The sequence below is a fragment of the Salmo salar genome, chromosome 05 (assembly GCF_965601325.2).
Source record: "Salmo salar chromosome 05, fSalSal1, whole genome shotgun sequence".
NCBI classification, from domain to species: Eukaryota; Metazoa; Chordata; class Actinopteri; order Salmoniformes; family Salmonidae; genus Salmo; species Salmo salar.
The window spans coordinates 24,876,629-24,891,239 of NC_138295.1; the positions used below are offsets into that span (position 1 = coordinate 24,876,629).

Consider the following 14,611-nt stretch of genomic DNA (forward strand, 5'->3'; position numbering starts at 1 on the left):
CATTATGTTCCTCCACCATGTACAGTAGACTACAGCCAGGCATTATGTTCCTCCACCATGTACAGTGGACTACAGAAAGGCAATATGTTCCTCCACCATGTACAGTCGACTACAGCCAGACAATATGTTCCTCCACCATGTACAGTAGACTACAGCCAGGCATTATGTTCCTCCACCATGTACAGTAGACTACAGCCAGGCAACATGTTCCTCCACCATGTCCAGTCGACTACAGCCAGGCAACATGTTCCTCCACCATGTACATTAGACTACAGCCAGGCATTGTGTTCCTCCACCATGTACAGTAGACTACAGCCAGAAAATATGTTCCTCCACCATGTACAGCAGACTACAGCCAGGCAATATGTTCCTCCACCATGTACAGTAGACTACAACAGGCAGTATGTTCCTCCACCATGTACAGTAGACTACAGCCAGGCAATATGTTCCTCCACCATGTACAGTAGACTACAACAGGCAGTATGTTCCTCCACCATGTACAGTAGACTACAGCCAGGCAATATGTTCCTCCACCATGTACAGTAGACTACAGCCAGGCAATATGTTCCTCCACCATGTACAGTAGACTACAGCCAGGCAATATGTTCCTCCACCATGTACAGTAGACTACAGCCAGGCATTATGTTCCTCCACCATGTACAGTAGACTACAGCCAGGCATTATGTTCCTCCACCATGTACAGTAGACTACAGCCAGGCAAAATGTTCCTCCACCATGCACAGTAGACTACAGCCAGGCAAAATGTTCCTCCACCATGCACAGTAGACTACAGCCAGGCAAAATGTTCCTCCACCATGCACAGTAGACTACAGCCAGGCAATATGTTCCTACACCATGTACAGTGAATTACAGGTAATATGTTCCTCCACCATGTACAGTAGACTACAGCCAGGCATTGTGTTCCTCCACCATGTACAGTGACTACAGCCAGACAATATGTTCCTCCACCATGTACAGTAGACTACAGCCAGGCATTGTGTTCCTCCACCATGTACAGTGACTACAGCCAGACAATATGTTCCTCCACCATGTACAGTAGACTACAACAGGCAGTATGTTCCTCCACCATGTACAGTAGACTACAGCCAGGCATTATGTTCCTCCACCATGCACAGTAGACTACAGCCAGGCAATATGTTCCTCCACCATGCACAGTAGACTACAGCCAGGCATTATGTTCCTCCACCATGTACAGTAGATTACAGCCAGGCAATATGTTCCTCCACTATGCACAGTAGACTACAGCCAGGCATTATGTTCCTCCACCATGTACAGTAGACTACAGCCAGGCAATATGTTCCTCTATCATGTACAGTAGACTACAGCCAGGCATTATGTTCCTCCACCATGTACAGTAGACTACAGCCAGGCAATATGTTCCTCCACCATATACAGTAGACTACAGCCAGGCAATATGTTCCTCTATCATGTACAGTAGACTACAGCCAGGCATTATGTTCCTCCACCATGCACAGTAGACTACAGCCAGGCAACACGTTCCTCCACCATGTACAGTAGACTACAGCCAGGCATTATGTTCCTCCACCATGTACAGTAGACTACAGCCAGGCAATATGTTCCTCCACCATGTACAGTAGACTACAGCCAGGCAATATGTTCCTCCACCATGCACAGTAGACTACAGCCAGGCAATATGTTCCTCCACCATGTACAGTAGACTACAGCCAGGCATTATGTTCCTCCACCATGTACAGTAGACTACAGCCAGACATTATGTTCCCCCACCATGTACAGTAGACTACAGCCAGGCAATATGTTCCTCCACCATGTACAGTAGACTACAGCCAGACAATACGTTCCTCCACCATGTACAGTAGACTACAGCCAGGCAATATGTTCCTCCACCATGTACATTAGACTACAGCCAGGCAATATGTTCCTCCACCATATACAGTAGACTACAGCCAGGCATTATGTTCCTCCACCATGTACAGTAGACTACAGCCAGGCATTATGTTCCTCCACCATGTACAGTAGACTACAGCCAGGCATTATGTTCCTCCACCATGTACAGTAGACTACAGCCAGGCATTATGTTCCTCCACCATGTACAGTAGACTACAGCCAGGCATTATGTTCCTCCACCATGTACAGTAGACTACAGCCAGGCATTATGTTCCTCCACCATGTACAGTAGACTACAGCCAGGCAATATGTTCCTCCACCATGTACAGTAGACTACAGCCAGGCATTATGTTCCTCCACCATGTACAGTAGACTACAGCCAGGCATTATGTTCCTCCACCATGTACAGTAGACTACAGCCAGGCATTATGTTCCTCCACCATGTACAGTGGACTACAGAAAGGCAATATGTTCCTCCACCATGTACAGTCGACTACAGCCAGACAATATGTTCCTCCACCATGTACAGTAGACTACAGCCAGGCATTATGTTCCTCCACCATGTACAGTAGACTACAGCCAGGCAACATGTTCCTCCACCATGTCCAGTCGACTACAGCCAGGCAACATGTTCCTCCACCATGTACATTAGACTACAGCCAGGCATTGTGTTCCTCCACCATGTACAGTAGACTACAGCCAGAAAATATGTTCCTCCACCATGTACAGCAGACTACAGCCAGGCAATATGTTCCTCCACCATGTACAGTAGACTACAACAGGCAGTATGTTCCTCCACCATGTACAGTAGACTACAGCCAGGCAATATGTTCCTCCACCATGTACAGTAGACTACAACAGGCAGTATGTTCCTCCACCATGTACAGTAGACTACAGCCAGGCAATATGTTCCTCCACCATGTACAGTAGACTACAGCCAGGCAATATGTTCCTCCACCATGTACAGTAGACTACAGCCAGGCAATATGTTCCTCCACCATGTACAGTAGACTACAGCCAGGCATTATGTTCCTCCACCATGTACAGCAGACTACAGCCAGGCATTATGTTCCTCCACCATGTACAGTAGACTACAGCCAGGCATTATGTTCCTCCACCATGTACAGTAGACTACAGGCAATGACTTAATAAATTAATGCAAGACAATTGGTTGCCAGGATTTGCTGTTTGTATCTGGCCTCTCAATATGTGCGTAACGGTGCAGACACATGTTCATTGTTGTCATACTGAGAGGTGATGTAAGGCTTGCTACCTTGGCTAGATCCTCCAGAGATGCACAGGGCCAGTTGCCTTTATTTACATAATAATGGAGTCAGTTGATAACTGGGATTTATTATTATTTCTACACATTATTATACACAACTATATAACACATCCTCAGTCGAAGGGGATTTCCATCAACCTACAGAGGCACATACTAAAGTACGGCCTTTCTTGTGTTAGCATCCTTATATGTACCACCGCGCCTCTAGATGTACCACCCTACATGTACCACCTCATCCCTATATGTACCACCTCACCCTTAGATGTACCACCGCGCCCCTAGATGTACCACCTCATCCCTATATGTACCACCTCACCCTTAGATGTACCACTACGACCCTAGATGTACCACCGCGCCCCTAGATGTACCACCACGCCCCTAGATGTACCACCACGCCCCTAGATGTACCACTGCGCCCCTAGATGTACCACCGCGCCCCTAGATGTACCACCGCGCCCCTTAGATGTACCACCGCGCCCCTAGATGTACCACCGCGCCCCTAGATGTACCACCGTGTCCCTAGATGTACCACCGTGTCCCTAGATGTACCACCGTGTCCCTAGATTTACCACCGTATCCCTAGATGTACCACTGCGCCCCTAGATGTACCACCGTGTCCCTAGATGTACCACCGTGTCCCTAGATGTACCACCGCGCCCCTAGATGTACCACCGTGTCCCTAGATGTACCACTGTGTCCCTAGATGTACCACCGTGTCCCTAGATGTACCACCACGCCCCTAGATGTACCACCGCGCCCCTTAGATGTACCACCGCGCCCCTAGATGTACCACCGCGCCCCTAGATGTACCACCGTGTCCCTAGATGTACCACTGTGTCCCTAGATGTACCACTGTGTCCCTAGATGTACCACCACGCCCCTAGATGTACCACCGCATCCCCATATGTACCACCGCATCCCCATATGTACAACCGCAATCAGGAAAACCACAGAGAGAAGAGTGGATGTACAATGGATCTCAAGTCGTTATATTTAGAATATTTAGATGCTGCTCCTGATTTTGTGTCCTTTAATTAAAGAAATGTTGACAGATCTTTTTGAATCTCCCTTGAAGAATAAATACAATGTTTGGTAGATCACTAGAAAGAGTGGAAATGGCACTGTTTGTTCTTGGTTTAAGTTAGGTTTTCACTGTTTGATTCATTGGTCTAATTTTGAACTGACCATTTTTGAAAACCTAACTGAAACCAAGAACAAACAGTGCCATTTCCACTCTTTCTAGTGATCTACCAAACATTGTATTTATTCTTGAAGCAACATTTCTTTAATAAAAGGACATACGTTAATATCCAAAGATTAGCTGCGGCAGAATAGGTAAATAAACAAAGTCCAAAGACAGAATTACTATTTCAACAATGAGTATATCAAAAAGATGTGTGTGAATAGAAAGACCAAACAGGAATAGAAAAAAATGGCTCTGTAAAAGTTGTGCCAGTTGTGACCAAATCGTTGTTCTAATAAATGGTTAGTACACAGTGTGTAGGAGTCCCTTCAACCATTCCTCTTCAGTTTTTGTGATAAGACATTACTTCTGGTTTGCAAAAGTTGTTGATATCTCAAACTATTGCACAAATTACAACAATCAAGAAACAAAATATGCTTAATATCTCTCTATCGCCTCTGCTCTGTTGACACGGGCAATATGTAACCATCAATTTACATCCCTCCTGTGTTGTGTTTTCTCTGCTTGCTGTCAACGCTCCCGTCAGTGAGATTGATACCGCACAGCCCCTGAAAGGCTCATTTTCCTGTGCACCGTGCTAAGTTGATGATCTATTAGTAGTAACTGACCACCACTGCTATTTTCCAAGTTGGCACCTGTCCAAAATTCAGCTGCCTGTCGTCAGCTGACATCACCAAACGGTACGCTGGGAGACTTGGGATGGTGGCAGGCAGCGCCAGAACATTCCCCACTCCGTTTATCCATATTTTATAGGCCTTGGGAACTAACCGGCCTGGTAATCAATGTCCACAAGCATAATCCCCCTCTGTATTTCTCTCCCCTATACCCACAGCAGTACTATAGAGAGACGGCTACTTTGTAGTGTTATCTAAAGCTCTCTTTGAAAGACTGGTGCCATTTGTAGGTCTACCCTTTATGAGAATAATTCTCTGAGATAGCAAGACATAATGCTGGTGTGTCTGCCTGATTCCATGTACAATGTACGACAATCACAATATGTTCTGGTGAAAGCACCTGTTGTACTGAAATGAGTGTGCATTAGTGAGCTGATTTCAAATGGATGACCTGTGGGGACACTTTGAGCACAAGTATTATTGCATTTTCAGCTTTCTATCCGCCCACGGTAACTGATTCGGTGGACATTGACATGCATTCAATACATGTGAATGCCATCTGTGCGCCTGTCTCTGCCAGATCTACACTAAACAAAAATATAAATGCAACATGTAAAGTGTTGGTCCCATGTTTCATGAGCTGTTTGTGCACACATTTGCACAGCCATTGAAGAGGAGTGGGACACCATTCCACAGGCCACAATCAACAGCCTGATCACCTCTATGCAAAGGAGATGTTGCACTGCATGAGGAAAATGGTGGTCACACTAGATACTGACTGGTTTTCTGATCCACGCCGCACACTTTTTTTAAGGCATCTGTGACCAACAATAATAGTAGTAATAATAGTAATAATACTTTAAAGTACTACTTAAGTAATTTTTGGGGGTATCTGTACTTTAATATTTATATTTTTGACAACTTTTACTTTTACTTCACTACATTCCTAAAGACAATAGTATACTTTTTACTCCATACATTTTCCCTGACACCCAAAAGTACTCGTTGCATTTTAAATGCTTAGCAGGACAGGAGAATTGTCTAATTCACGCACTTATCAAGAGAACACCCCTGGTCTTCCCGACTGCCTGTGATCTGACGGACTCACTAAACACACATGCTTTGTTTGTAAATGATGAGTGAGTGTTGGAGTGTACACCTGGCTAACCGTAAATACATTAAAAAAAAAAAAAAATGGTGCCGAATAGTTTGCTTAATATAGGGAATTTGAAATTATTTATACTTTTACTTTTGATACTTAAGTATATTTCAGCAATTACATTTACTTTTGATACATAAGCATATTTAAAAACAAATTCTTTCAGAATTGTATTCTTTCACTTTTACTTGAGTCATTTCCTATTAAGGTATCTTTACTTTTACTCAAGTATGACAGGTACTTTTTCCACCACTGGTTGCATGTTGCGTTCATATCTTTGTTCAGTTTATAATGGTTGAAGTAATTTCCCTTGTGGTTCTTCATTTTCCAGCATTTTCCATAGGTACCTGATTCACCTTTTTTATCTCCCTCCCTCTCTCTTCACTCTGTTTAATTTCTCATCTTCCTCTGAATATTCTCTGGAATTGTTTTCCCTCATCTCTCATCTTCTCGTTTGTCTCGCGGTTGCTACCCACCTTCTGTTTCAACATTCTGAAATCCCCATGGGAGAGGAGCAGAGCTGTAGATTAAATTCAGTCTCTAATTGTTGAAGAGCGGAGAAGGATTAGTAGGTTAGCGGTGGTGCTGGTGCTAGCAGAAGGTTGTGGAAGTGGTTATTTTTAATGTCTCTAACAGAGATGTCTGTTTTCTTTGGAGTGGGGAAAAACTAGACTCTGAAAAAACAACATTGCAGAGGAGCGAGTGCAACCCTGGGAAGACATTTAACTAGTTCTCATGTGACTGGCCATGTGACTGGCCATGTGATGTGAGAGTCATGAGCTCTGCTAAATCACCATGCTGGAGGACAAGGAGCCAATGGTGGGGCTTCTGTGTGAAAAAAGAGCAAAGAGAAAAGCTATAAGAGAGACCTAGGGAAATTTCCATTCCGATTGCTCACTGGCAACCAACCAAGGCTGAACGCTGGACTCTCCTCTCCCTCCTTCCGCAGCTGTTTAGACTGACTGATCTGTCTACCCAGGAGACCATCTTCTGTAACAGTAACAGTGGTGCTCATGTCATTTCCCATCCTTTTATTCATCCACCCACTAAACTTCCTTTAGAAACAATGAGAGGGCCTCCCGAGTGGCGCAGCGGTCTAAGGCACTGCCTCGCAGTGGTAGAAGCAACGCTACAGACCCGGGATTGATCCCGGGCTGTATCACAACCGGCCATGATCAGGAGTCCCATAGGGCGGCACACAATTGGCCCTGCATTGTCCAGATTAGGGGAGGGTTTCGGCTGGGGGGGCTATACTTGGCTCATTGCGCTTTAGCGACTCCTTGTGGCGGGCTGGGCGGCTGCAGGCTGTCCTCAGTCGTCAGTTGAATGGTGTTTCCTCCGACACATTGGTGCGGCTGGCTTCCGGGTTAAGCAGGCGGTTTTTATGAAGCGAGGTTTGGCAGGTCATGTTTCGGCGGACGCATGACTCTACCTTCGCCTTCCGAGCCTGTTGGGGAGTTGCAGCGATGAGACAAGATCGAAATTGTGTGAAAAATAAAATAATAATAAAATAATAACTATGAGAGGTTCATACAGCATCCAAGATGTAGGCTATGTCAATCAAGACCTACCGCAGGCTCTTTCTGACTTGTAATTGGTGACCAGTATGGCTGTCTGAGCTGCTGCCCACCTCTATTCATCACCGGTGTGCCCGAGGCTCCCATGAGGCTCTCTCACACACACACACACACACACACACACACACACACACACACACACACACACACACACACACACACACACACACACACACACACACACACACACACACACACACACACACACACACACACACACACACACACAAACAGTCCTGTCCTTCATACACCCACTCACTTGCACACAGCATCACTGTGACCTTTACGCAATGTCCTTCGGTACCACAGATGGATAGAGCCCCATTCACACAATCAACCTGTGGGCTAGTTGGGCCTGCTGTCTCTTATTCACTAGGCCCTTTTGTGGCTCTACAGTATGTTTGCAACCATCTGGGTAGAGGTTGTTAAGGACCACCTCGGAGAAAGGCCTTGCTGTGGATAAATAAACAAGACATTGTCAGGAAATGCTTCCATACAATTTGCAGTGTCGTGTTCGTGTTGGAAGCAAATTTCCCACTGTGCAAGTAAGCATTTCACTCTTTTACACCTACTGTATGGATATTTATCAGGATTCCCAGTAGCTGTTGTTAAAGCAGCAGCTACTCTTCCTGGGGTCCACACAGAACATGAAACATGACATTTTACAGAACATTAATAGACAAGAATAGCTCAAGTACAAAACATGTGACAAAAAAAACTTTGATTGATAGATTGATTGAAACTTCTATTTTTGTATGTCGACTGATGATGGTGAGAGGCATAGGGATATGTGGGAAACCTGAACCCTTCCTAGGGGGAATGGGAGATACTGCTGGTGGTTTTTGATAATAGGAGATCTTTCCCTCGTAACCTGTAAAAAAATGTATTTAGATTCGGCGGGTTGTACGGAGTAAGGAAGGCATAATTATTTGTTCGAATTATTGACATTCATAGAGAGGTTATCATACAGTGTATTCTCTTAGCTGCCTTGGTACTGAGGAGACTAATTCAGACACTTTTTAAATTGTTCCTCAAACTTAACTTCACTGTTTTGATAAGTCATATTTCTTATATATCATGTATGTTGAGTATGTTATGCAACCACAATGAATCGGAATCTTTAAATTAATTATATCACATATCTGAATAGCCATCGAGTACAAATCAATATGAATTTGCTTCAGGAGCACTCAGGATGTACTCCCTCAGCATTGGCCTCCCCCATCTACGTGAAGTCGCACAGAACGCTAATTATCTTTCACTATCATTCCTTGCAAAGCTGAGATCTTTTGTGAGGCAGTCAGGCTTCGGTTGCCGAGCATGTGCTTCTGGAAGAATTTGCTGTTTAGTAATTGGTAAAAATGCTAAGGAGACAATGAAGCAAAGTTAAAACTGAAGAACACTCTCGGTTTCTAGTGAAGAGACTCAATGTTGGTGAGGATGGGCTATAAGAAATTGAAATATTCGATTTGTGAAAAGATTAGATGAACTCTAGTGCTATCCAAAGTTAATCCACCCCAAAAAATCCATTACAATTAACCATGTTTGATATGAGAATTTGTGGTAAACAAAGGTATGAATATTGTCCATTAACCAAAATGCTAGTTCTAAGAAAGCCATATTTCTAACCTCTTTGCTGTTATATTCACAAGCTTAAGGTAATTGTCCAGTGTTTCCAGAAATATGACCTATACTTGATTACAATATGAGTAAAATAATTTTCCTTCCAAAACATGGTAATTAAACATGTTAAAAAGCGGCGTTTCCGTGTTAGAATGGTGTTGGCGTATACCGGTCATTAAAAATATTAATGCGAGCAGACGGCTGATTGGCCAGCTCATCGTCCTCAGGAGGATGACATCATCATCTATGAGGAAATAGCAAGGATTTTAAAAGGTCTGTTTAAGATACAAGTTTGAGGTGGTTTTTTTAAGTGTTTTTCCTCCAATTTTTTATTTGGCCACAAATACGAGTATAGGACAGATCAATAACATTAGGTATGTGTGAATAGAATATGAACTTTCAAAAGTGAGATTTTCACTGGACAATTACTTTAATAATACAGTGAATTCGGAAAGTATTCAGACCCCTTGACTTTTCCCACATTTTGTTACGTTACTGCCTTATTCTAAAATTGATTCAATAGTTTTCCCCCTTATCAATCTACACACAATACCCCATAATGACAAAGCAAAAACATTTGTTTCAATTTTTTGGAAAATTTATTAAAAAAATCACAAAAATGAAATATCACATTTAGATAAGTATTCAGACTTTTTACTCAGCACCTTTGGCAGAGATTACAGCCTTGAGTCTTCTTGGGTATTATGCTACAAGGTTGACACACCTGTATTTGGGGAGTTTCTTCCATTCTTCTCTGCAGATCCTTGATCCTGACTAGTCTCCCAGTCCCTGGCGCTGAAAAACATCCCCACAGCATGATGCTGCCACCATTATGTTTCTCCGTAGGGATGGTGTCAGGTTTTTTCCAGATGTGACACTTGGCATTCAGGCCAAAGAGTTCAATCTTGGTTTCTCATGGTCTAAATCCTTCAGGTGCCTTTTGGCATACTCCAGGCGGGCTGTCATGTGCCTTTTACTGAGGAGTGGCTTCCGTCTGGTCGCTCTACCATAAAGACCTGATTGGTGGAGTGTTGCGGAGATCTTCATGACCTTCAATGCTGCAGAATTTCTTTGGTAATCTTCCCCAGATCTTTGCCTTGACACAATCGTGTCTCGGAGCTCTACAGACAATTCCTTTGACCTCATGGCTTGGTTTATGCTCTGACATGCACAGTCAACTGTGGCCCTTATATAGACAGGTGTGTGTCTTTCCAAATCATGTCCAATCAATTGAATTTACCACAGTTGGACTCCAATCAAGTTGTAGAAACATTTCAAGGATGCTCAATGGAAACAGGATGCACCTGAGCAAAATTTTGAGTCTCATAGCAAAGGGTATGAATACTTATGTAAATAAGGTATTTCTATTTTTTATTTTTAATACATTTTCTAAAATATATAAAGACCTATTTTTGCTTTGTCATTATGGGGTATTGCGTGTAGATTGATGAGAAAAAACATTTATTTAATCCGTTTTAGAATAAGGCTGTAATGTAACAAATGTGGGAAAATTCAAGGGGTCTGAATACTTTCCGAATGCACTGTATTACTAATAGTTGAGCAATACTGCACCTGCCACAAACCCAAGGATCCACAGAAGCCATCCATTCCCATTTTCTAAACAAAAACGATAGCAACATTATACACCGATTTAAAACATATACATTGCAATCCATTTAAACATGATATGATGAGGAGACTCTCACCACTGGAGTTTAATCAAATTGATCACCGCCTACAGAAAATGTGATGAACTGTTTTAGTATAAATCAATAAGTTCTTTCCACCTTTATGCTAATATAGAAGAAAAGGCTTAAATTGAACTTTAATCCACCGCAAAGGCTCCCAGACTGTTTAATGGCTCTAAATTTCACATAACTGCTCGACTGACACTTGAATATCAGGTCCATCTTCATTTGGCTACGTCTTAAGATTTTAAAGTTCAGGTTCCTTTCTGAGCCAAGGCCATTGAGACCCATGTTAATGGCTATTTATATTCCAGAGCCATACTTGCCATTATTTTCTATTAAGAATTATATCCCATTCATTCATTATTGCTACCCTATTGATGAGCTTGATGGTAATATGTGGTGCAGGTCATTTAAATGTCATAAGGAGTGTGTGGTAGTGAGTAGGTGAACAACATGTTGAGCAGATGTATGAAGAGTGTAATCGAATGCTTATCTAACCTCTTTCTGAATGGTATTGCCATGCTATAGAGCTTTAACTAGTGTTACTAGAGTCACTAAACCAACCTAGGAGAATCATGCATGGACATTATAGTCATAAACACTAGAAAGAAACTACATTTGTCACAGGGCTTGGGTTATTTCTGTGTTAGATCCCTTAACAATCAGTGGCCCCGACATGTTGATTGGGAATATTAATCTTGATGGATTTCATTGGCCGCCTACCTGTATCCATTAATCAACTCTCTCATTGGTACAGTATGGGGCGCTTTGATTCATCACCCCAACAGATGAAGATGAACTCAGCAATATATTTCTCATCATAACACCACACTCCACATACATATTAATAGCGTAGTTTTCATCTCGTAGGCATGAATCATTTTTGTAGACAGGGAATTTTAACAGCCACCCGTTGCGGGCCCAAGAACAATACATAATCAAGTGCTTTAAGGTACGGCCAAGAAAAACAAACAACTATCCGAGCCACATTTTCGAAGTGGCATTTATTCGACATAGCAACTCGAAGGGTACTTACGCAGCCTCTATGGATGTACAAATTTGCTTGCAGTTTGTCAATAGCAATGTATGAACAATGACTTAGTATTATCTCTGATCTTGTTTATGAATACTTTCGCACTTTACAAACGTCAGCATGCAGCATGCCGTTCACTGCAGTGGTGTATTGGTTGCATTGGTCAAATTTGGACGTGATGCTTTGAAGAATATGACATAGCTAGATCAATGTGATTGCATCAAGTGAGTGCATGGGCCTCACATCTTTAGATTACAGTATTTCTCTTTAGATTATAATTATTTGCAGTGTATTACACCTATAGACTGTATATTAAGCCTATTGAAGATCACTTAATTTGTCAATTGTACACAAGGTACAAACAAAATTGGACTTCTGATTTATCCAAACCCCTCTGAAAGACACACATACTGGTTGGAGCGGGGAGCTGCCACACTGGGTGCCCATGGATAAATTGTTGGGGTGCTTAGGTGCCTAGAGTCAATGACATCTAGGATTTGATACTAGCAACCCTCCGGTCACCAGCTAATTTCCCCGCAAGACCCAGGATTCGACCTAGCAACCCTCCGATTGCTGTCACACCTCTCTAACCACTAGGATACCTGCCACACCTAGGTTTGTGCAATTGGCAGTATAGTAAGCTTATTGAAAGACTATTGAAAGGCTATAGATTTGAGCTACTGAGTTGAGTTGCCCCACCCTCATGTACTATTGGTTAAATGACCTGTCAGTCAGGCTGAAGATGTTTCTGATTGGTCGGTCCTGTGTCTCCAGGTGTACGACCAACATTACAAGGCCATGCTGGACGGTATGGAGACAGACAGTATCATGGAGATTGACCCCGCCCATCGCACTGAGATCTTCAGGATGGGGAACGGCAGTGATGAGGTGCTCGTGGTCCATGACTTCAAACATGTAAGTGTTGTCAAAATTCACATTTGGTACAGTATAGCTTCTGCATATTTCATATACTGTCATTTTCTTTTCTTTATTATAGTTTTTGTGCAGAATGATTGTGTTTGTGTTCGAGCCCTTTCCAAATTGCTGTTAGATTGTGTGAAAGCATTTCTGTTCTCCGAAATCATATCATCTTCTTTGACAATACCCTGCACTCTCTCCTGTGTTTTTCTCTCTCTCTCTCACGGAAAAAGCTGATATCCAATGTGTGTCATCTAATAACAAGAGGTTTCAATTCCCTCTCATATACAACCCCTTATCCACCACACACACACACACACACACACACACACACACACACACACACACACACACACACACACACACACACACACACACACACACACGTAGGTAACTGCCAAAATAAAGGAAACACCAACATAATGTCTCTTAATAGGTCGTTTGGCCCCCACGAGCCAGAACAGCTTGAATGCACCTTGGCATAGTGTCTGGAAATCAATTGTAGGGATGCAACACCATCTTCTACAAGAAATTCCATCATTTGGTGTTTTGTTGATGGTGGTGGAAGACGCTGTCTCAGGCCCTGCTGCAGAATCTCCCATAAATTAATTTGGGTGGAGATCTAGTGACAGACTGCCATGGCATATGGTTTACATCGTTTTCATGCTCATCAAACCATTCAGTAACCACTCGTGCCCTGTGGAGGGCAACATTGTCATCCTATGGGGGCATAGCCATGGTAGCCAAAATAATGTCCAAAATAATGGCCTGCCCAGCATTTTTATACATGACCCTAAGCATGATGGGATGTTAATTGACTCAGAAACCACCCCTGTGTTGAAGCATATGCTTTCAATATACTTTGTATCCCTTATTTACTTGTGTTTCCATTATTTTGGCAGTTACCTGTACATATATATATACACACACGCACACACAGACACACACACACACACAACCATACCTGAATATCATGTATAAAAAACAAAAAACTGTTTTAAGTGAGAAGTAGGCATTGGTCTGAAACCTAAAAAGAAAGGAAATGAGCACCACAATGCCTACTCCACCCATGCTCTACCAAGGTTTCCCAGTACACAGCTTTGACCTACTACAATAGCTATGTTGGTATATTATACTTCCAACAATGTGTTTTCTGGTTGCTTAGGATTCAAACTTTCTCAAACAGCCTAATTCATACTCTGAGAGGAGGTGCTTCCACAATAATATGATTTGTACAGCATACAAGGTAAAGTATTGGATTCTTCACACACCACACTAATTCCATTCCACTACCGTTTCAAGCTTTTTTTTATTATATGAAAGCAAGCTTTGCTTATATACTTACACGATTGTCGTGCTTGATTGAGAGAGGTGTTTTATCTTCTAGTAATGTGGTGCCTGCCTGTATTTCCTTTAACCTTTTTATTTAGCAATTCATGTCATTGAGAACTAAATATTCTACTACTCAAAGTCTCTATGAACAGAGGAGGTCTTGAAGAACAGATGAGTAATAGAATCAGGTAGGGTAGCACTGGGCTTGAATAAAAAAATCCTGCATAAAAGTGAAACTGACAAGGAGAAACATTTGCAACATAGTTTTCTGCATGTGTCTGATTTTGT

The 14,611-nt window shown here is 42.6% G+C and overlaps 1 protein-coding gene across 1 annotated transcript in view; it reads left to right on the forward strand.

Moving 5' to 3' along the window:
- The window catches only part of tnmd (tenomodulin), a 74,359-nt gene that overhangs the window by 24,052 nt on the left and 35,696 nt on the right, over window positions 1–14,611 (forward strand). Inside the window, exon 3 of the mRNA XM_014199076.3 lies at window positions 12,848–12,988. Within this exon, the coding sequence (XP_014054551.1) occupies window positions 12,848–12,988 (141 nt within the window). The remainder of the gene's footprint in view (window positions 1–12,847; window positions 12,989–14,611) is intronic.